Source organism: Bactrocera latifrons, unplaced genomic scaffold, assembly GCF_001853355.1.
Source record: "Bactrocera latifrons isolate USDA-ARS-PBARC rearing strain unplaced genomic scaffold, ASM185335v1 scaffold_37, whole genome shotgun sequence".
Taxonomy (NCBI): Eukaryota; Metazoa; Arthropoda; class Insecta; order Diptera; family Tephritidae; genus Bactrocera; species Bactrocera latifrons.
Window position 1 is genome coordinate 1,878,291 of NW_017537012.1, and position 24,638 is coordinate 1,902,928.

Sequence of the window (24,638 nt, forward strand, 5' to 3'; positions counted from 1 at the left end):
TCGTCAAGCACCTTCAAAGGTCGTTCAATACTACGATTCAGTGAAAAAGTAAAGGACGCTACCATACGAAGTTCCCCTCTCCAACAGGAACCGAATATTCAGACATTTAATATTGCATCTGGGCGCACTTTTGATTCCACCTAAATGCACTAGCATTTAAATATATCAACCACTAATATTACCAATCGGTATTAATTTTGGTAAATGCTTATTTAAAAAACTAAAACTCATTATCCCTAATATTTATGTCTAATTAATGCAGCAGACAACTTTTAAATTGCACTCAATTGTTTGCCATTGGCGTTAACGCTAATTCGACTTATACCATTCTAATGTCACTTGATTAAAAGTTTGACTTAAATTGCTCCAAATTATAATTTATTAGCATACACACGTTATTTTCGTATTGATTTTCGAGTAAAAAGCATTTAAATGGTCACCAGTTGGCCAACAGCGCTTGTTTGTTATCGCGGTTTACGCTAATTTAAACAAATTGRCCAAATATTATACAATTAGCATAAATATACAAACTTTTTTGCTTACAAATATACCGCCATTAGTTATGCGATTTACAGGCACGTGAAATGCCACAGCGCCTAATATTATGCAAGCAAATTAATTTATCTACATTAATTAGCAATTGTATAATGAGGGGGATATTTAGTATATACATATATATCGTCACCTGAAATGCAAAATAACGTAACAACTTTTTCGGAAATTTACAGTGGTATGAATGAAACACGAATTAAATTGGAACATGAGTGAAACAAAATTTTAATAATGGCTAAAACTGGTTTATATCTGACCGCAGAACTTGAAAATGTTGAATATACATATGTAATATTATGTATGTAATTTGAAGTAGTGAATAAGAAGACACTCAATTTCGAACTTTTTGATGATACGTTATTTTGCATTTCTGGTGACGATATGTATATATGGCTTTAGAGTGCCCTTGGCGGGCCTTTTACACAAAGTTCTATATGTTTTTGATATCTAAATATATGTAGTGAAATTATGTATTGCCTTTACAGCCACGGTATTTGTCAATATAATATACTAATATAACCACGTAGACACAAATTTGTAATATCTATGTAAATATATTTGTGTGTGTATTTATGCAGCGACAACAACTGTTCATATTATTGGTAATTGAAAGGACGCTGTGGTAATTAAATGCCAATACGAGCGCTATAAAATAAGCTACGTGAATGTTGAATGAATTTCGAAAGCTATTGAACCGCTGCCATCYACAGGGAATAGAAACAGAAGTATGGGGAAAGAAACTTGCCGGTTGACTGCCCGTCCGTACTTTATGCCTACTAGTGTGTTTGTGCGTTTGGCTTTTTGTAGCTGCCGGTAAGCTTGGGACCAATTTTGTGCTAGGAATATTTTTTATTTAATTATAAATTTAATTAAGTAAGCAAATATTTTCACACAGCGTAAAATAAAGCAAAACATAATATGCAAAAAAAAAGGCAACAATAACAATAGCAACATAAAGAAAATATTTTTAGTGAAAGATTTTAAAGGGATTTAACGAAGCAACGGATCAGCTGGGCATATGAAGTTCCATGACAGCGTAGGAGGGACATTAGAATTGGTAGAAAAGCATATACATATAAACACATTCGGCTGCGTGTATACGGCTGGACATTCGCTCAACATAAGTGGGGAGTGCCCGTATTAGCATATAAACCTCAACAAATATTTACCAAAGCTAGCTAATAGTGCCATGTAGGAAAAATGAGAATAAATCTTACGAAATACATATTTGATATATAACAGTCGCGAGGTGATTTCGCGGAAAGCTGGTTGCGAGCTGGCGCTATAAATGAAACGCAGGCACCGTGCCTTGCCAGTGCTCTGGTGATTCTCGCGCCGTGATGTGATGTAGTTTAACAGTCGCGAGGTGATTTCGCGGAAGCTGGCTGCCAGTTGGAGCGATAAAACAAACGCAGACACCGTGCCTGGCCAGTGCTCTGATGAATTTCGTGCCGCGAGGTGGTTTCGCGGGAAGCTGGCTGCCAGTTGGTGCTATAAAACAAACGCAGGCACCGTGCCTTGCCAGTGCTTAGGTGACTCTCGCGCCGCGATGTCATGTAGTTTAACAGTCCCGAGGTGAGATCGCGGGAAGCTGGCTGCCAGCTGGCGCTATATAAAAAAACAGGCACCGTGCCTGGCCAGTGCTCTGACAGAGCGGGTTGTTAAAGATCCATAAGAAGTGGAAACAGATCTCGTTACAGAAGATATTTTTATCTTCAATGCTTCTTGACTTATACCACGCACTATCAATGGTATTAGGTTGCTGAAAGTTTCCTCAGAGCTAAACAAAAAACTATTAATATAAATTCAGTTTATACAAAGCATGCGAAAATGGCACAAGCAGAAATAAAACACTTTAGTACACATTTTCCAGCAAGGATAAGAGGCCACAAAACCAACTACTCACATAGCATGTAGTAAAGATAAGAGCGTTAGGAATGCGAGCGTTGGGAATTTAATKGAAATGCTCGCAGCGCACGCCCGCCACTGCCCGCCTAATACACGCAGACGGGCCAATCAGCTTACCCTACCGGCATTGCAGGACTAGTCACTTGCTGAAATTAAGAAATAAAAAGCAGAGTAAACCCAAAATTAGGGCAGGCATTTTGTCTAAACAAAATATGATATATATTTGAATAATATATATATTTGCATAAGCAAACAAGATAAACCAAATGAAAAGCAAACAAGTGGGAAATGAAGAAAATGTCGATTGCAAACATATTTCGGSGCATTTTTGTGACTTCTTGATGAACCAGTTGGCTGTTGTCGAAAATGTTACGTTTTCAATGTTTTTTGCACACTAATGACTGACTCCAAAGGGATTTATGGTATCTTCCTTTAATGCTATTTACTTTCTTTTTTATTTTTGCTTTGAGTGTGTCGTAAAATTTAAAGGCTTATGAGTTTTGTTTCGGCAAGCTGTGCGATTTTGCGCATAATTAAATTAATTATGGCTGATGTGGGTGCTCGTTTGTATGATACCTACTGTCAGTTCGGCTGTTCTTTCCATGACGCGCTTGATGCTGTATATTTTGTTATTTTTCATGAACATTTTTATTTTTCTTGTTTTGTTTATGAAATATATGTTTGTATGTATTTACGTAATTTTTCTGCTGCTAAACCGTAAAATCCCGAAATTTGCCGCGTAAGCAAACACAATGGCAGAGTAACCGCTAGCCGCGACTCGTGTCGCGACAACAGCAACAACATCAGCGGCAAGGTGTGCAGCTCAATCAAAATCCGCACAAACTCAGCATAACATCAACCGCAATATGAAATGTCAACACGACAACCGAGAGCGGTGACAGTAGCAATCAGTCGACCAACAGTTAAACAACCAGCAGCGTGCAACAACAGCAACAAAAAAACGATAGCCAGCAGCCAACTGTCAGCAATCGAGCGCCAACAGGCAACAGTCCCAGGTGCTGAGAGTAAAGCGTAGGTAAGCAGCAGAAAAAAGTCGCTTATTTGATTTAAATTTAAGTCTGCGCCGTAAAATCCGATTTTATGAAAAATGCGATGTTTGGTAAGCTCCATGGTTTAGTACGGGTGAAATAATAAAAAATACGCGATACCTATGCGCGATATAGCGTATGGGTATTGATTTGTAAAGACACGAAATTCATGAATTGAAAAAAGACGTCACGAATTGTTGCAAATAGTAGAAGTAGACTGAATCTGCGATGTCTTATCGTAAATATAGACAAGTTTTACGTTCAAGACCTGTGAGACAGGCTGAAAAAGGTAAATTTTGGAAATTTAAAAAAATCTGTAACAATAGTTTTAAAATTTTAAGAATTTAATTTTCACTTCACAAATACAAAAATCTATATGCTATAGGGGTACGATCAATTTTTTCGGAGATTGCACAATTGCTTTAGACAAAAATTCAAGATAAATTACGTGGGGATATCTCGTCAAATCAAAAAACTTTCCATAAAAGCACTTGATTTCTTGGGGAGAAAAACGTGTGCAAACTTTCTGATCGATATCTCTAAAACTGACGGACTAATTCGCGTATATACAGTCAGACAGACGGATGTATCTAAATCTACTCAGATGTCATGCTAATCGTTTCTGATTATATTCGTTTAGAGATTACCATTTAATCTATATAATGCGAAACTCGAACTTTGGGATTTCACTTCCAGAGCGGGCAATCTATTTCTTGAAGAAAGGGAGGGATTCCTGCTCTGCGGACTGCAAATTTCTGCTCCAAAATTAAAATTTAAGGCATCGACTGCCTCTAAGTCGTTTATACAGCATTTATTTTGTCACTCTCCGAGAGAAAGAGCGCTTTGTAAAAACGCCTCTTTTCTCTACATTTTTCTATGCCAAGCTCGAATATATAGAGAACTCCGTCAGTATGGATCATTTTCATCAAATTATTAAAATATTTAATTTAAAATAGATAAAATAGATGATGGCTCAAATTCAGTAGAGCCTTTATATAAAGTCAAAATACGAAGTGATAGCAATCTATTGCGCTTTTAATGGGATTTAAGCCGCAGAAGCTGTTAGCTCGCATGACTGCTTAATTAAATTCAATGCCAATAAAATAACAATTCATTGTAACGCTTTGGCAAGTCCTAACTAAATAGGCGTACAAAGGGCTACATCAAATCAGGYCAATAACAAATACAACAATAATAACTAGATATATAACACGAAAAGTCTTAAAGAGCGCAGATTAGGGAACGTTGCATGATTGGGGCTGGAGAAAGACTTGCGGTTGGGGAGCTAGACTATAGCCTCTATTGTACAGTGATGACGATGGACAATCGAATTGAGCAATAATGGCGGCAATCAGACGACAGACCAAACGATTATTGCACGAGGGGAAAGTATGGATTATCAGTCGGTGAAGTGGTGTAGGATGAGCGGTAACAGGAAGGGATCGCAAATAGCTTTACACAAATGACCGCAGCAACAAAAATGTTGATAGCAACAAAATAACAACAATATTGACTATAGCGCAACAGCAATAATAACTACTGAAACTGTTCAAGTACCTTACTACACACATAGAAGTAGAAAGTAGTTGCATGTTCGTAAGAGAAGTGGAAGAACGGCCGAAAACCTACAACTAGGGCCAACAGCAGAAAATTGCTGGTGTGAGTTGGTGTGTATGTGCCTATGAGWGAGTGAGTAAGCGAACGGCCGAATGGCTAAATGAAAGCAAAGTTGTATGTAAGTTGCGGCCGCAAATGAGAACCAAAACCCGCACATATCAAACCCTTTAAGCATACATAGACTGTACATCAAAAAAGTCCAACGATAATAAATTTGGACAACATGATGATGTTTAAATTAATAATGATTGTTTTGTTGATTGAAACTTGTTTGAGCGAMAAATGAACACGTTGCCAGTCACTAAAATGCAGTCGCTAAGTACACTAGTCGTCTCGGCGGTACGGTGTACCGGACGTGCTGAGCATTTATGCTGCTGTTACTTCAGAATTCGTTGTTGTGTGGAAGAAAACCAGTTTTCCTTAAGTATTATCGCATACAATGCTGTACGTGCTCGCTTTAATTGGAAGATGGCGCTGTTGACGCTGGCACTGACGGCGGCGACGGCGATGACGTTGCGGACCATACAATGATGACGACCAACCRCAAATGCTGATTATCGTCGAGATGACGAAGTCAATTGACAGTGGTGTAAATTGGGCAACACAATGCGCAGGCTAAGATCACGCAAAGAATATTTCTGCAATCATATTGCATCAAATCTTGGCAAAGATGTGAGAAACACAGAACGGAATCTAGGGAAAAGTTCTTCGAATCCAGCCCGATGATAATTATATAGTGGACAACGGAAGCAAGGGCGCACATCCATCTAGTGGAAACACCAAGTGCAAGTGTATGCTTAAGTGCAGTTCTCGCAAGGAATAAGGCAAATGGAGAAGTTTTGTGTTCTTACCTCAGAGCGATCTTCGGTGTAGTTCCAAACCAGAAGAAGAACAAGATTGGTATTGTGCATCTATTGCATATCTCTTGTATTGCGTAACATGACCTCAGTCGACAGAGCCCGGAAACGTGGTAGACGATTTTTTTTCTGGTGAAACTAACGTTAAATAACACTGGGGCTTCTGATGAGGACAAATCTGTGGARAAACACCTGACTTTCAACAATGCCACTCTGCTAATTGCCTGTTTTGATTAATCATTCCAGCACACTGTAAAGAGCGTTCCCCACAACTATGGCAAAAAGCAGAAGCAAGCTGATTCTCTTTGTTTTGTAATTGTAGTTGTAATTGTATACATTTTTTTTTGTTGCTATTTTTGTTGTGTCTTTGTTCCCTTGTAGATGCATTTGTTATTGTTATTCATATGAGTGTTTTTGTTTTTATTGCAATTGAGTGTAAGTGGAAACAATTGTTACAAGAATCCATGAGCGCAGAGAGTTACCGAAAAGGATTGCACATTACAAACAAATAACAAATAATGTACGGTAACCCAAAACAAAAGGGAGTGCTGGGAACAACTGAAGAGCAATTCCGGGCACAACAAGCACTCACATGTATAATGGATAAATGGCTGAGCAACGCTGCAACACATGTGGTAGCGGTGGGCGGCGGCAAASGGGGGTTGGGAACCAATGAATTAAATTGAAAGCAAAAACCAATGTAAAAACGCAATCACAACCAACATCATATAATTGAGCAATGGCGCAAATGGTTTTAAAAATTTAGTAGGGACATGGTAGTCATATGAACATACAACAACAACAGCAAACTGAGTAAATGAGGATTCCGTTGTGTGCTATCCAAAAATAAAAACGCAAAGCATGAACGCAGGCGAAAACAGCGTCAGGCCAATGCTGAGTGGAAAAGTGGTCAAGAACAAATGTAAATAAAGCGCCAAAAACTCGGGCGGTTAAAAGCAAATACCTGTAAGGGTGTGTTTGTGCGTTGATGTGTAACGGCACGGCTTGTTTGCTAAATAAAAAGCGTCCCAATACATATGCACAAATATGTGTGGAAGACAAAAGGCAACAAGAAATAAATTAACTTGGGCTGCGTAGAAGCTGTAATGCCCTACACAAATACAAAAGAACCCATAGAAGAACTTTATTTTRATTGGCGAGCTTGTATGACAGCTACAGCGATCGAATCTGAAAAATTTGCTCAAGGAATTTACTGTTAATTGAATCAATAATCCTTGTAAAATTTCGTGAAGATATCTCGTGAAATAATAAACTTTCTATGCAAGAATCCGATTTTGGTTAGTTAGTTTATATGGCAACTGTATGTTATAATGGTCTGATCTAAATAATATTTTGGGAGATTATAGCACGATCTGGGATAATAATCAGTGCTAAATTTCTTGAAGATGTATGGCAGCTATACGCTATAGTAAGTTTTCATACAAGAATTTGATTTTGATCATTCAGTTTGTATGGTATCTATATGCTACAGTGATCCGATATTGACGGTTCCAACAGTTTCTTGAGAATGAAAAAATGTGTGCCAAATTACAGATCAATATCTCAAATAATTATTCTTATATACAGACAGACGGAAATGATAACATCAACTCAGTTCAACACGCTAATCATTTCTTTATGTATGGTATTCATAGTGTCTCCGACATTATTAAGGGTATAAAAAGTTAAAAGTTTCCATAGTATATAAATTTATATATCCATTGCATATGCACAAGCATACTTCCGTGCGTACACCAGACAAGCGCTTAAGGGGATTCCCCCAGGAGCGGGATAAGTAGAGAGAGAGAGAGAGAGAGAGAGAGGTAGAGCGCGTATGTAAGTTAAAGCACAGGAACACAATTTGTGGACAACGAATTCGTTGTGCATGTAGTTGGGACGTGCTTACATGGCAGGCAGAAAAGTGGCACGACACTGGTTAACGGTACTTTTATAATGCTCTTGCACTGCTGCGGTTGTAAATCATCAAAAAATCAACCCAAATTGCGAGTGAAAGGTAACCGACGAAACTTGAATCTTTGTTTTGACTGCTAGGGACAACAACAATTACAATAACATATTCATTGTGTACATATGCGTACTCTTGCATATAACGTAGGCGAAGAGCTTCTTTGCTTGACTAACCCGCCGAACCACTGTGTGAATAAACAAACGACTAACAGTGAAATCAAAAATGCAAAGAAATAAAAAGAAAACACTAAACTTAAAAAAAAAAGAATCGTTGAAATTAAAAAACGCCGCCAGCTAAGCTCTCGCGCAGCGGTTCAACGCAAAACGCAAAAGAGAGCCCGCAATTAGGATATGGACGGACAGTTGTTACTCAGTGCACCCACACCGGCTTTTGACTTCGGGGTCGCTGCCAGCGCAATAAAGGATGCCTTTTYACGCACATTTTTTAGAAAGTTTCGAATTAAATTGTGCTTGAGTGGCAGCAGCAGACGTAATGGCAAAAAACTCAACGTCGGTTTTGGGGACGGAAGTGACACTGAAAAATGTATATGCAAGTGCTCCTTGTTTCGCAAGTAACGGTACACATTCATGGCGGTGGATGACATTTCAATATTTAAAGCAACGTACTGCATTGTCAGCCTGTGCGGCGAGACGGCACTGGTGAAGTTCATACAACCACAGTGTCGATTTGTTGTCTTTCATTTGCTGCCTTTAATGCAACAACAATAAAAGTGTACACGTATAAATTAATTTTTTGACCAAAAATTCAATTTAATTTCCAGCAAAGTCAGAAATTTACTCTTGCCTCAAAGCGTTTGACTACAACTTTACCGTTATAGTTGGCTGGCCTGCTGCCTGTGCTGCCGCTGCCTTTGCTGTTTTAATATACCACATTGTAGTTTTTTTGTTGCATTTGTAAGTTGTCCTTTTATACTTTTTGCAGAAGGAAATTAAATTCTTTGAATATGGCGTTCGGTTGTGCGTAGACACACCGGAATTGCGTAAATTAAGCAAAGCTGGGGAAATAAAATTGAATTAACGTCAAAATGTGGCCGTAAATGTAAGAGTCGTGTTTAACGGCATGTTGCAGATGTGCCTAATTTTGTGTGTGTCAATAAAGAATGTTGGGGTTCAAGAGATGCATACTTGTGCTCCTACCTGGAAGCGAAAAATAAATCGAAAGAAAGTACAGAAATTGTAACAGCTGTTCGTTGAAAACAGTTTTTGAGGAGTTATTATGTGAAATTAAAGAAGCGAACTGGCTATGAGAGTGATAAATAAATTACTTTTTCACCACGACCAAAAGTCTGTTGTGGCCAATAGTGAGATAGTCGTTTTTAAAATAAAAAAGTACACAGAAAAAACTTCGGAGGGAATATATATAAATAACTTATTTAAATTAAATATTTTTTACCCTTTGTACTACAAGAAATTCAAAAGCGAAGAGAGTCTACTGGTTACAATGAGAAGATGGTGCGATAAGCGGTTAGGGTAGAAGAGAGCCTTCAAAAAAATTTGTGTTTCTTTTTTAACTTAAAGATCCTAAAAACATTTTTCGATAATTATTTATTTATATAATACGAAACAAAAAAATGTCCACTATCTAATCGGTTTTATTATCAAAGTATCGAGTCAGTTAGTTACGGCTCGTGAACCCCTTTTTCCTTGATACCTTCAAGTCTTATGGAGATTAGGATCCTATTTTTATTTAGTTTCAGATATCAAAAGTTTTCCAAATCACATCAATAGAGTTTGTTTTGAAAATAATGATTCTGAAAATTTGTCCATTTTGTATAAAAAATATCCATATATAGTTTTATYAGTAAGTTTTAGCTCGTAAAACTATTTTTTCTCGATACGTTCTTCACTAGCAAGTCATAAGTTGATTAGGATCCTGTTTTTTCAGTTTCAGATAGCACCAGCTTCCAAAGTTATGTCTATAGACTTCSTCTTGAAGACAGTGTTTCTGAAAAATGGCACATTTGCGGCCATTTTGTATAACAATGGCAATATATAGATACTTACGTTCGAATATATATTTATAAAGTCTAAAAGAGAGAAACTCGACTTCTTTTTCTTAATCCCAGAAAAATTTTGAATTTTTAGAGGATTGTAAACCGACCTTTCGGAAATTTAGGACCTTTGGATACATTAGATGCGAATTATATATGCATATAAATATACTATATGCATGCCGCGAAGGTTATATTTTCCATTTTTGTGTGTATGATCAAGTTTACTCTTAGAATATTTTAAGCAAAAAGTCAATTGAATAGCAKTTATGCGAAAGCACTGTAATTTCAGTGATGAGATTTGCGCAAGAAATATATCAAATATAATACCGATGGCTTGTGATCAACAAAATAAACCTATAAAAGTTTTTCGATTTAACCATACAAATTAACACTTTTCTAATGCATATAKCATATTTAAATAGATATTATATCACAACAACAAAATAATAAGAAATAATAGTTTGGGCGTTAGCTGTTGACCGCAAGTGGACTTACCCATTTTAAACGTTCTCTTGTTTTCTGTGCGTGCTGTCGGAAATTTTTTTCAGCGAATTTCAGTATATTTCAATATTTATGTGTGTATGTATTGCTGCTTTGCGAGAGCTCAAATCCGCTACCACAACACTGTTTTATTTCTTTCGCGCACACAAGTCCACAGTTAGGTGTGAGTATAAACAAACATACACATGCATGTATGTGAAACGCGTTAACACAAACACAAGCGCACATATGAGAATTAGGCTCTGTACGCTGGTATTTAAGCTCGGGTAAAGGTGTTAAAGCCACGAAAACTTCAATAAGCGCAGAGCGGCAGCAACGGTGCTACGACAAAAAGGTAAAACACACAAGTACAGTATTCGAATTTGTATACACGTATGTACATATATATATTGGTGTACTATGACAGGTTAGCTCAAACGCAAATCAAGCGAGAGCACGCCGTGTGCGCGCTATTCCACGCTTAGAGCAAAGTTATTTTGCTCAGTTCAGCTGACTGTTGWGCAGCGAATTGGTCAGTATGTGATGAGGTTGACTTAAGGCGCCCTCTATTTTTGGGCTGAGCGGCGCTGCCACGCGATGTGGACTTAAGTGTATGGCTTATAGATTGCTTTGTACATGTAAGCGCAACGCGCTGGAAGTGGTGAAGGCAAACGTGTCTTTCGCACAAATTCAACTCATTACTGGCGTTTTGGGTGCCGTTTTCGTTGGCTGTTGTTGCTATTTGTTATTTAAGTCGTTGTTTTGCTGTGCTTTATAGTGTTTGTATTTTATTTTTACTTTAGGAAAATATTGTCTTATTTTATTTTGTAACTGCACTATTATGGAATATTTTATTAAATATTCGCTTTACGCAATGCTTATTTGCACTACTTATTATTATTTCTTGTGTTTTTATTTTATTGTTRTACAACTTTAGCACACGTTTATTTGTTGTTGTGTTAATTCAGCAGCTTTTCACATATGTATACGCACATAAGAAAATGGCAGGCAGAGTTGGTGCAATAGTATGAAAACACTTGTTTGCTATGTTCCCATTTGTTGTTTGTTTTCGCTTTTACGCGTTAGCTTGGCAACGGGCTTATAAATATTTATGTTTTACATTTACTCCATAATCCAATGGAATGCAATGATATAAATTGCTTTTTATTTACAATATTCTTATTGCTGCAGTATTTGTGCACAATAGTATTTGTATGAGTAAATTTAAAAATTTTTTACGCAATGAAGAGTCATTAACTTTGAGTTCACTAACAATCTCTCTTTATGTTTTTTATATATCTTAACTTTTATTATTTTACTCAAATTCACACTTAGCCTTAAGTTTCACTATTTCACTAATGTTTCTTGTGATTTACATATATTCACTTTATTTCCAAACGGTGTCATTAATTCATTTCACATCTGGAATTAGAGCTAATTTGCAAAKGTTGCACAAACACACTAAAACAGCGTCTTGTATTTACAACTTTGACGTTCTCTAACAGCACCAACTAACCACCAATTGTTCAATAATGCTTTGTGCTTTACTTAAGAAYAAATTTATTTTATAACTTCCAACCACCGCACTACAAAACACACCAATAATTACTTGAACGCGCAAAACGTTTAACGTGCGGTCTCCGTCATCTTAAACTGTCACAACGTTAGCTTCCTCTCTCGAATGTCGAAAAGTCACTGACTTTTCTGGCATAGAATGTCATTTGCCGCTTCAAAAAACTACCACTATCAACAAGCGTTGCACACAGACTGTCGCATGCGCTGGCAACACAAAACTCMATAGCAGCAACCAACAGGCAAAATAACTGGCCAGCAGCAGCAAGTTGCGTTTTCCTGAAGCAGCAGCAATGGTAGTTACTATGTAACGAAATCACTTTACATTCACTTGATATGAAATACTCGAAAAAACCGGTTTCATTGCGCACTTGCAACACGAACATGTTTGATAACAGTTGGTTTCTAGACCAGAGAACTTAAAACATGTTAGMCAACGACTATGAAAAGCAAGAAAAAAAAAACATAAAGTAATTTATAAAATTCTCGGTCACGATTTTACCACAAAAGTGTCAAATCGCTGTKCTGAGTTCAATTTATAATAATTGTCTTATTTGTAAACTGTTAAAACGCTTATTCTACTTGAATTCTGATAACACTTATTCGGRATTTCSTTTTGTTTTGCATCTSCAYCWAATTTTATAAATGCAGTAGCACTTAAATTTCTACGCAGTTTGATAGCTGGCAATAATGATGAGATTTTGTGGAGATTGAAGCTTAATATTGTACGCAAAATGTGAAAATTATTAACTTATAGTAATAATTGTATATTAATATTTATTTTTTTACCTTTTAAAAATTTTAAAGCACTAAAAATTGTAAAGAAAGGCATAGAATAGACATTGGTTTCAAAACTGCGATAAATCATGCACATGTCAGCATACAGGCCAYATCTTTATGAAGGAAGAAGAAAACAGCTTTTATTAACTATAAAAATAAATGTGCAATAACGATTTCAGCATAAATATATAATAAAATAATTATTTTAATATTTTATAAGTACTTACCGCATTTTATTTTACATCGTTTCGCATTTTCTGCAATAAATTGATTCACTTCCCTACTGTAAGCTCTTTCCCTACTTCTAACATTTTATTTACATTAACATAACACAATTAACGTTAACATAACATTTTATGCACAAYCACACACGTCTGCTTGCACCGACGCTCAGCGCTTAGCTTTTGCACTCACTAATTTTAAATTTCACTTTTACTACACAAATAACAACTCCCGATTACTTTTTTCACTTTAAAACGATTAAATTTACACGCTTCAACCTAATTCTACTAAAAACTACCTACATGCAGCTTTAATTCCTAAACTAAATTCACTTTTTACGAGAGCTGCTGCATATACCACTTACACGAACGCGATATAAGGAAATGTATGTTTGAAATGGCGGCGGAAATTAACCAATGATATTGTAGCTTCTAAAGTGAAGTGGCCTTCGTAGACTCTGTGGGAGATCGCGTGCAACTAAAAACAACAGGGTTCACAAATATTTTTGAAATACAGATATATTGCAGAGATATGTTTATTCAAATTATATGCCAGAACTGGGAATTTTATAAAAATAACACCTTTTTAATTCGTTTTTTTTTTAGCTCATTTTTTTTAACAGAATTTATGATATTCTTCTGTCTAATGGCTACAAACATTGGTGGATATTATGATCATGAATGTGACCAACAGATGGCGCACATATCAACCTTTGAAATTATTTAATTCACAGATGTTATTATATTTGTTTATTAAGAGCTTCTAGCTCCATTATCTAAATAAAAAGCCAAGCGTAGGAAAATCACTTGAAATTCTATTTATTTTACATATCTATATTTTTAGACCCTTCTTTGAAAACTTATACTACCCTGTACTAGTTACTGAAGTGTTTTAGTGTCTTCGGATGTCGCTTTCTTTTTGACAGCTCGAATATAATTGGTCGTTCTTAATTTCCGCCGCCATTTCAAACATACATTTCCTAGATTATCGCTTGCGTCGGTGGAATTTGCTGCAGCTCGGTGAAAAGTGTAATTATTTTAAGTATTAAAGTTGCAATTTATTGTGTTTTTTAGTAAAATTTAGTCAGTAGTTAGGGTAGTTCGGGATTTTAATCGTTTAACAGTAAAAAGTGTGATCGGGCTTTATTACTTATTTATTATATGTATGTATCTATAGTGATTCGTGGCAGTAGGAGCAAACGACAGATTGCCGGAATATGTACAAAAAACGTGTTTAGATGTAAGTAGAGACWTCAATATGGSAAGCAGAGTGCGCTTTAGAGCATTAAGTAAGGTAAGTTTTGTTAAAATAGATGTCGTAGGTATTCTTAAGCACGAATATTATCAGTTGCCGCCTCCCATTTCCACCATCAATGTGGCGTCCGAATAAGTGGAAATTTCATTAGCAGAGTACGCTGTTTATTCCCTCATAATTGTAGCTAAGAGCGCCGGCACATTTTCAAAGCTGTGCAGTCGCATTATTGCTGTTACTATCACTGTTGATTAACATTTTCTGTTAGACTATTGTGCTTAACCAGAGAATATAAAACACAGTGTTATGTAAATACTACTTACTATATGAATGCAGTTAATAAACACATTACACACAAACAAACATAAGATATTATATTTGAAAATGATAAATATTTCTTTATTTATATTCATAAGTTTTGTTAAGTATTTATGAATCAGCAATACATTGCATGTTAAAATTTAAATTAATATTCATTAATATTTTGTATGTATGTATAAGTGGCTTTGATGCCATTAAAAACAAAAGSTACTGTAAAATTTTTTATTTTACTAGTTTATGCTTTTTTACATGTTTTCAATAAGTTCAGCACAAAAACTCTAATAACGTAATATTATATAAATTAAAACAAAAACAAAATACGAACTCGCACAAGTATGCAGCATATTAAAATTACACATCTGTCAAAGCAGATAAGATAAGGAAAACGAGCACATACATATGCAATAAAAAGCTAATTAAAAACGGAATGGATTGCAGCTATTTCACAATATATGTATGTATATAATACAGCAAACTTATTTGATGTTGCATTCTCATTATTCTTTTCTTTAAATTATCCATTTGCATAACCCAGCCTACATACTACAACTTTGTAGTTTCAAGCGCTTATCTGCCACTCCAGTAGCAAACTCGCCCATTTTCAAAAGCCAAATTTATGCGTGGATATGGCAAGACTTTGCCAATCTTTAATTGCTCGATATTCGGCTCCTCCTCAAAATACATACACTGCTTAACGAACTTCAAAAAGGTCTTATTCATTTGCTCCGCTCTACCCGGCAGCATCTGCAGATTATCATCTCGATGCAGTTTGCGTACAATTTGCTCACAGATACGTGTATTGCAATCGACATCGAAGAGTGGCACACCAAAATTCACATCCAATATAGTCCATGCCTCTGAGGTTGTATCATCGCTTGAATTATCAACACTTTCCAAGATCGCACCTTTATTGTTGTTCAATGCCGTAGCGATGATAGGTATTTCCACCGAACTCTGAGATACCAATTCGTTTTTGGTATGCGTTGCCGCTGAATCAGCATCACATTTGGCTAACTCTGATGCCAATAATTCGTTGCAGTCGAACGAAGTGTAGACATTGGATGGTGAACCATTTTGTGGACTAATCGCAAAATAATTCTCATCTGGACTCTTAAGTTGGCTGCCGCTGAGCGGTGAAGTATTCAGACGCGCAAAACTGGTCACTTCAGAGCCATCTGCTGGTGATAGTAGATCCTGTGGCTGTGTTACTGTTAAAACGGTTATTGGTGCAGTTGTACTAGCAAGGGCATTTGACACTGTTGCAATACTCTTTGGCGCATTCACTGTCTTAGTTTTGCTTTTGGGGTGCTTAAGATGTACTTGCAAATCAAATGACTCGCATCCAATATCTGGTACGCCCGTATTAAGGAATGTAATAAAACCGCAATTGTGTTCCAGATCTAAATATTTCGTTAGTTGTTGTACAGCTTTATGATTGATCCATTCTAATTGGCGTGGATCTTCTGCATTGAAGGGAAAGGCTTCATAGCGCAATTCACCAGGTTGTCGTATGCCATAACCTTGCACGAGAATGCAACCATTTTTCAACTGATCGTTTAGATTGCGAAAATTCTCAGAGTTCAAAACATATGAATCGGAATGTAGTATATTTACAAGCAATTTTCCGTAACCAAGAAATATGCGTGGAAGTGTTTTAAGTACAGTGCCGCGAGATAGGAAAAGACTTGGAGGACCATAGCCTAAAGGTAACGGTAAAGGATAGTAAAACAAATGTTCTATGTTTATAGACCAATTAAATTAAATACCTATCTCAAATTGAAAGTACCTGTTATATGATTATAAAATAGCTTTGTCCACATATGAGAGCTATCAGAACCTCTGTAGTATTGCCCAAAAAATGGAATACTGAAGATATGTGAGAGTGTAGCAGTTAACGGAGTGGCAGATATGACAAATTTATATTTCTTTTCGAGTACACGATCGCGTGTTTTCTGATCCAAGCACTCCAAACATTCCAGCCGTAATAAATCCAGGCCACCGGGCACCAGATGTCGCAACGAGCATATGGTCGATCTCAAAATTACTGCATGCGCAAAATACCTAGAAACATCACCTTCACCTTCGGCATCTAAGAGCGAAACTTTTTCTAGCTCTGCTAAAAATGAGTCGATACTTTCCTCACATAGTTTGCCCACCTCAAACATAGTGACGGCATGATTTTTTAAACCCGGCGATAGATTGCCCATCATTAAAAATGCCGTTAGTGTGGAATCAAAGAGAAATCCAACACGTTTACCTGTTTTTTCTGACACACTCGGTAAATTGCCTTCACCTTTAGGTGTTGTTGGCAGTTCTTTAATACTTAGTTTTGTGGTACTCTCACTTAAATCATCCAATTCAGAGCTGAGTTCTTGCTCCTCAGAATGGTTATAAACGTCACTATCAGTTTGCATTGCTTGCGGGGATGGTGACGGCATATTAGCAAAACTGAAATCACTCGTATTTCCATCAGATGAAAGATACCCAATGGAGCTGTTGTCCTTATCTGATGCCTTTACTAAAACTGGGCTGTATTGTGCAGCTTCAGCGCGTTCTGCCGTTGCCTCTGATGTAATAAAGTTATTATAATTGAGTGGAGTTATTTGTGGTGGTTCACGTGATGTGGATTGTTCTAATTGGTATTGTTCCCAACTGGCATGATACTTTAGATCAATACTGGGACTATCACCGACTGGTTCTTTGCGACGTGAAAAACCTAACCGGCAGAGTAGAGACACGGCTTGCTTGAGGGAATCTAAATCGACTTGCAACATTTGTGCCAATTCCGAAATAGTCATATATTCATCCGCGCTAACGAAAATTTTATAGAGTAAGTTCTCAAAGTGATCGCCACTAGTACGATTCATTACAAAATTTCGTAGCGGTGGTATGCTGATGCGATCCTCTCCTGATATGGGTATATCTAAATAGATGAGACCTTTTCGATATAAACTGTGCACAACTGCGTAGTCGCATTTTCCTGCGGTTTGTGAGCCAAAATCGATGAGATCATCAATAAGACTACGTTCTGCTGTAGTTACATATCGTATGTCCGCTTCTAAGACATAGCCTACCTCGATGCGCCACCATGGTTCAATGCATACACGTACGGGAAATCGGGGCAAAAAATCTAATGGATTCGGCTTGGCACTAAAGAGAAGTGCACGTGTTGTATGTGTTTTCAAATCGCTTATCAGTGATAAATACTCATTGCGTCCAATGCCCAAAATACGCAGGCAATCTGCAGCTGTGAAATTTGGTAGCGTATCATATGACTTATCATTTCGTAGCAATTGACTCACTAAATCAAGATAATAGTTAAATGGCGTAACGCGCAGTCCTTTCGTTATAATGTCAGCTAAATGATATGGAAAAAGTAACAGTCCATTGATGCTCTTTTGCACCAGCAATTCGTAGTAACGTTGCTCATGTCGAAAAACTTTAGATACGAGATTACCACGAAAACGCAACTGATTCTTTAGACTATAATTGAAAACGTACTTTTCATAGTCGAGCTGATTGTTATGGAGAACTTGCTTCAAATGAATCGGTACGGATGCCCATGGAATGTTTTGACGTACGCAATTACCGATATCTTCAGAGATCTTCTCCGACATCATTTCTCACTTAGTTATATTGTTTTTTTATCCTTAAAAGTTCAGCAGCTGCGCGGATCTTATTTATTTACATTTTATGTATCACAAAACAATATATTTTTGGCACAAAAAGGAAAATAATAATTTCGCTGTTATTTACTTTTTAAAATGTGGCAAAAAACGAATAAGAATATTGAAAGATGTTAAGTTTTCTCTGCACAGCTGACGTTTATCAATACATTTGTTTGTGTTCGTTTTCGTGGGTTTTCTATTTTGACAAATAAAATAACAGTTTGGGTAGTATTAAAAAATAAAAACAGCAGGGTTGATGAGACACGGTATTAAATAAAATCGTAACACATAGCGATTTGTTTGGCTTTTAATTATAAAGTTAGTTAATATTTTCGAAGCTTTTACGGAAAAGTGTGAAAAAATCCTCCTAATATTCTATACAAAAAATGTATAATGTTTATCTTGAATCGAAATGTCGTATGCAACCCTGTTTGAATGATTTTTAGAATTTTTTTGGCAGTTGTGGTAGCAACAAGGAGACAATTTCTTAAACATTTTTCTTCCACAGCTTTCTTTACAATATTTGCATAAAAAAGAACGTTTAAATCAATATAAATAAACTAAAGCATATACGATTTATTTATTAACGAAAATAATGTTCAATATATTGTGAACGATAATTCCAAAAGCTAATAATTTTGTGAAAAATTTCGCGAGAATTGGCGAAGACGACAGGAACAATCGATTTTTTTTGTGTTGACAGTTCCTTATAGTAGGAACACTGTAGAAGGTAACAGCCTGTGAGAATTCAGGCGAAATAACTCACCGAATGTCCTTTTAAACAAATCTACATTTTAAAGCAAAGTTAAGCAGACCGGCTAAAGAGCCTATAACCCGCACTATATATTTTCTTTGTTTAATTAAACTATATATATTCAAAATTATAAACTGAAATAAAAAACTTTTTCGGAGCGATTAAAACACTGGGTGTATAACGCCACTTGATGAACGCTGAGAAAGAGAAGGAASAAGCCATTGGCGACGATACTTCAAGGTATATTAACAAAATTGTATGCGTATTTTTTATTAGAATCCCGCTTTTTTCACATTTATAGCATCCATGAAGATTCGCCTACTGCAAGCCATATCGTCTCTAATAGTTCAACAAGCCACAATCACCAAGAACACGAGCAACAACAACCTCAGCAAACGATACAACACACCCGCACCACCACTCCAGATATGAAAAGATCTGCTGTTAAAGAACTTATTGAACGCTATTTTTATCAGCTACAGCGAGGATGTGGGAATCCAAAATGTTCAAATCAAAACTGTGCTTCTAGTGGACAGGTTGCGCCAATGAATCCAAACGAAATTGCAGCACGAGCCATTCAACTTTTTTCACAAGACGCAAAACTATGCGATTTCTACAGTCAACCACCGAAGGTGCCACGCACACAAAATGACTCACCGTCGAGGTAATTGAATGCTCTGAAGATATCCTTTTCTTTCTTTTGTTATTGCCTAAACATATTTTTCTTTKCATTCTTTGTTTTAGTTCACACTCAGCAAGCTCTGCAGCTACGACACCCAGCATTCAAGACTCAGAAATGCTTTCGCCTAACGATAGTAGCACTAGCAGCACAAGTAGCACTACAAGCACAAGTAGTAGCAGCGGTAACAGCACCATTACCACTGGCAGTGCCAGTGTGCGCAGTCATACTAGCCAACAAAGCAATATAAGTAATATCGCTGGGGCTAGTCTTGATAATACTGGTGGCGATGGAGGAGATGCAGATGTGGCCGGTGCTTCGTCATCTGCACCTGCCTTAACCTCACAGAGTCGCGGTAATTCTAATAGAGTTATTGAAAACAATACAACTGCGGCTGACGCTGAAATGTGTCAACTAGAAATTCTTTGTAATGCAGCTGAAGCAGCTGAAATGGCTATTGATTATAACGATATTTTGAAAACACAAGCTTCGAATACATCCACAGAAGGAGATATGGATGTTAGCGCGCCAGCGGGGAGTACAATTTCTGGACCACCTACACCAACATTCGCACCCGTTCCATACCTCAATGAGGCACTGATCGACGAATTATTGGATGAAGGCAAAAAGTTTAACACATTCGATAGACTTTTACACGCCATAAACGAAGTTTACCCACACATTAATCGGCTCAGTAAGAGTTTTCGTCGGCCAACTCTTTGTGTACTGCCTACTCAGCTAACGTCTAGTACGACAGCTACTAAATTGCAAGAATTACTTGGAAAATCACCRACTGATCTAAAGAAAGAGGACTTACGTACACTAGAGGGTGAAACTGATAAAGATGAGGATAGTACATGTGTTTCGGCCGAAGAAGATGCCACGAACAGTGAACAACAAGTACCACAAGTGTCTATCGAATGCGATGATGTGCCAATGGAAGAAGATGTCGCATCTGAGGGGTTTTCATCATCAACACCAGCTGCAACAAACACTGCGGGTGACAACGACACAGGCATACAGTCAAACAGCAATGAAACACTGGTAGACTTGGAGAGTTTGAGACGAGTGAAAAAGAAATTGTTTGCTTTGAATAATACGAGCATTGGGGAGGCGTTAAATAGCAACATAATATTGCTGGCGGAAAGTATACGTTATGGACGTGAAACTGACTGGGAAAAAGTGCTCCATTGTCTGGTTATTTGCTTTGATATGGCGACAAATAGTAAGTTTTTCCGATCGCTTTAAAATAGTGTTTTGTTATAAATTTGCTTCTCGCAGTATATTGCGCTTAACTTTAATTTACACGCTTAAATTTCCATTATTTTATTTTGCAGCTTCTAATAGTTTCGCTGATTTGGAATATTTGGAGCGTTCGTTGCCTAAGCTTTGTCATGCTACACGTATATTACCAGTTGCTGCTCAGGCGCGTTTGGGTCGCATATGGGCGGCGCATTGCAAAGATCAAATGCAATCGCTGGTACAGTGTTGTCAACAATTGATTACCTTACAGGTAATACTTGACGAAGATACAGTACAGGAAAATACTGATGTGATTGCGGTAACGCGTGTGCTCAAGGTAAAACACACTATAATATAAAATCTTTCTACACAATAAATTAATTTCTATAAAACGCAGATTGCTTTCTATGCTAATATCTTAGCCGGCGAGTTGGATACCAGCTCAATTAATGCTCATAGTCAAGCGGCTAGCGCAGCTGACGCTGACACATCTTCAAATGCGGATACCAACAACGATGACGATGATATCTTCTTCTATACTCAAGTACCTAAACCGCATTATCCGAAGTTTGCGGAAGACGAGTTAGAGAAAGAGTTGGGTATATCGAGTATGGACTGCCGTGTGCCGTTGGTGCCATTTGAAGAGTTCTATAATGAACCGCTAAGCGATGCCATACAAATGGATCGCGATTATTTATCATATAGAAATATGATTTTATCACTAAATCCCAGTGGCGACGGTATGCAATTTGTAATTTGATATTGTCATATTAAAAACTTATTATGTATAATTCTTTTCTACAGATTTACACTTTTCCTTTATGTTGTATTCATTTATCCTAACACCTGCGACAAAAGTCATWGCGCTTTACTACGATAGCCGCATACGTATGTATAGTGAACGCAATTCATCACTCTATTCCTTATTGAACTCRTTTTCTGATGGCAATGAGGTTGGGGCACGACCTGACTTGAAATTGAAAGTACGACGTGATAATATTATAGACGATGCACTCATAGGGGTAAATACACGTGATTCATGCCTGAAATATCAAATTTTAAATAATTCTTCCTCACTTTTAGCTTGAGCTTGTGGCTATGAGCAATCCGAAAGACTTAAAAAAGCAGCTAGTAGTTGAGTTCGTTGGTGAACAGGGCATTGATGAAGGTGGCGTTTCCAAAGAATTTTTCCAGTTGATTGTTGACGAGATTTTCAATCCGGACTATGGCATGTTTGTGCATCAGGAGGATACCAACACTGTGTGGTAAGGACATAATGTTATTTTTCTGATGATTGCACGATATCGACTTCGGGCAAAGGAATCGATGGCATGTGTTCGAAAGCAAACGGCTATCTCTTACACCTTTCTCGCTTCTTCTCTGCAAGGAACTTGACACTATCTCCCAATATATCCACAGCCGCCATATTGACGAACTGGACGAAGGAGTACAGATTATATCTTATCCTCATGTTGTTGTTGTTGTAGCGGCAGAATTCTGTCTAGTTGACAGTCCTTGGCCGGATAAAAATCCGGGTTCGTTCCGGTTACGTAGAACGTTATCCTCATCGACAGTAATGAATTAAAATTCCGACTGTCAATAACCTTAACGAACTGACCGCCATTCACAGTAGAACCATTAACACATTCACCCACTCCCTCCCAACGGTGTACTTGGAGTCAATGCACAACCCATTGTAGACGGAGAGGTCGAGTTCCCACAAGAATCTAGAGTAAACCTTGCGCAACTTCGTTATAGTTACTTGAGCAGTTTAAACTTTTAGTTATTAAGAATCGACAACGGCATACCAATTATATGTCCTACGTGCACTGACTCCACGCATGACTGTAACTACGTTTCCTGTGGCTAACGTTAGATGGCTTAGATGATAACCAACCCTAACCACAGCACCCAAGCGTCAATTAGATAACCGCCACAACAACAACAATCACAAAATATTTTTAAATAAAAATGAAATTTTTTACAAAAATTATAATTTTTCTGTTTCAGGTTTAATTCGGCGCCATTTGAGAATGAGGCTCAGTTCACGTTGATTGGCATTATATTAGGCTTAGCAATTTACAATAACATCATTCTGGCTGTGAATTTTCCCATGGTCGTCTATCGTAAATTAATGGGCGGGGTCGGTACATTTTACGATTTGAAATATTGGAATCCAACATTGTATAGAAGTCTGAAATCGTTACTCGACTATCAGGAGGCCGATATGGAAGAAGTTTTTATGCAAACATTTAAAATTAGCTATAACGACGTTTTTGGTGAAGTTGTCGAACATGAGTTGAAACTCGGCGGTGGTGACATAGTGGTTGGTCAACAGAATAAGCAGGAGTTCGTTGATATGTACAGCGATTATTTGCTCAACAAGAGCATTGAACGACAATTTAGGGCTTTCAAGAAAGGTTTCGAAATGGTAACAGATGAGTCGCCATTAAAATTACTGTTTCGGCCAGAGGAAATTGAGTTACTCGTATGCGGTAGTAGGGTAAGTAAAATGATTGGTGGTTGTATTATCCAATTATAATATATTTTTCAATTAAAATAGAAATTCGACTTTGTTGAATTGGAAAAATCCACTGAATACGAGGGTGGTTATACAAAGGATTCGCAAGTAATCAAAGACTTTTGGAGTGTTGTACACACTATGCCGGAGGAGTCTAAGCGCAAATTACTCGAATTCACAACTGGCTCAGATCGTGTGCCTGTCGGCGGTCTAAGTCGCCTGAAACTACTAATAACACGGCACGGTCCCGACAGTGATCGCCTGCCCACCTCGCATACATGCTTTAATGTATTGCTCCTGCCAGAATATAGCAATCGTGAAAAGTTGGAGGAACGTCTACTAAAAGCGATTAACTATTCAAAAGGTTTTGGCATGCTATAAATTGCTGCTTTCAAATTACTATTCCCTTATCCGTGAGTATTGAACGACATCAAATGGAGATGCTACAGCGAAACGGGAGCGTGAATATACGTGAAAAGAGAAATAAGCGCAACGAATGCTGTTTTAAATAATTCTCTTTTAACATTCTCGTTTCTTATTTTTTGTTTATTTCTTTTTGAAGGATATGCTTTACAAATAATTGATTTTTTGGTCTTTACGACAGCTATTGAGGACTTGTCTTTATTTCAAGTATATATTTTATGTTCGTTTACAACAATACATGAATACATATATACATACATGCATACATATAAATGTAAAAGACATTTCTTTAAATGAAGCGAGCAGTGAATTATTAATTTACAAAATCTTGAAGCTTCCTTATATATGTGCGCTGGTAGAAAAAAGCGCTAATAATTTAATTTTTACTCTTTCAAAAAAACATATATAAATTTTACTCGCAAGTTAAATAATATTAAAGAATTCAATTTATTTTTTCATAATTTTCTCAATGCAACATTGAGTAGAAGCATAAATAATTTTATACATAATAATAGTTTTAATAAAAACAACACGAGTGCCACCCAAAACAATTCACTCACTACGATACGTTTCGTAACAACAAGAACAACCTACATTTATTTTCGTTTGTATTTGTGTATATGAAAAGAGTTATTTTTAAATCAACAGCTTTTGAATTTTATTTAAAATTTCTTTTCTAGAAAACTGAAAAATTGATATGCAAATATAAATAAATGCTAATATATGCGTATTCAACAGCAGATGTGCACTTATTATTTG

At 36.9% G+C, this 24,638-nt stretch overlaps 3 protein-coding genes across 4 annotated transcripts in view; 1 reads left to right on the plus strand and 2 right to left on the minus strand.

Annotated features, from left to right (window-relative positions):
- LOC108972007 (neuronal membrane glycoprotein M6-a) overlaps positions 1-12,209 on the minus strand; it is a gene marked incomplete at its 3' end in the record, with an annotated part of 55,027 nt that extends 42,818 nt beyond the window's left edge. The window contains 2 exon segments of one of the 2 annotated variants that reach the window (XM_018938427.1): positions 10,462-11,868; positions 11,931-12,209. In XM_018938427.1, coding sequence (XP_018793972.1) covers positions 10,462-10,465 — 4 coding nt within the window. In that variant the 5' untranslated portion in view covers positions 10,466-11,868; positions 11,931-12,209. 2 annotated transcript variants of the gene reach the window in all.
- Positions 12,210-14,760: 2,551 nt separating this feature from the next.
- Positions 14,761-18,457, minus strand: LOC108971982 (protein FAM91A1). Its single transcript, XM_018938365.1, has 2 exons — positions 16,379-18,457; positions 14,761-16,292 (listed from the first exon to the last, which is right to left on the minus strand). Exons 1-2 carry the CDS (start codon positions 18,210-18,212, stop codon positions 15,160-15,162), a joined length of 2,967 nt encoding a protein of 988 aa, XP_018793910.1. The 5' UTR covers positions 18,213-18,457; the 3' UTR covers positions 14,761-15,159.
- Positions 18,458-19,204: 747 nt separating this feature from the next.
- Positions 19,205-24,524, plus strand: LOC108971980 (ubiquitin-protein ligase E3A). Its single transcript, XM_018938364.1, has 9 exons — positions 19,205-19,254; positions 19,316-19,678; positions 19,759-20,918; positions 21,031-21,272; positions 21,333-21,675; positions 21,740-21,957; positions 22,019-22,200; positions 22,946-23,438; positions 23,499-24,524. Exons 1-9 carry the CDS (start codon positions 19,205-19,207, stop codon positions 23,835-23,837), a joined length of 3,390 nt encoding a protein of 1,129 aa, XP_018793909.1. The 3' UTR covers positions 23,838-24,524.
- The last annotated feature ends 114 nt before the right edge of the window (positions 24,525-24,638 follow it).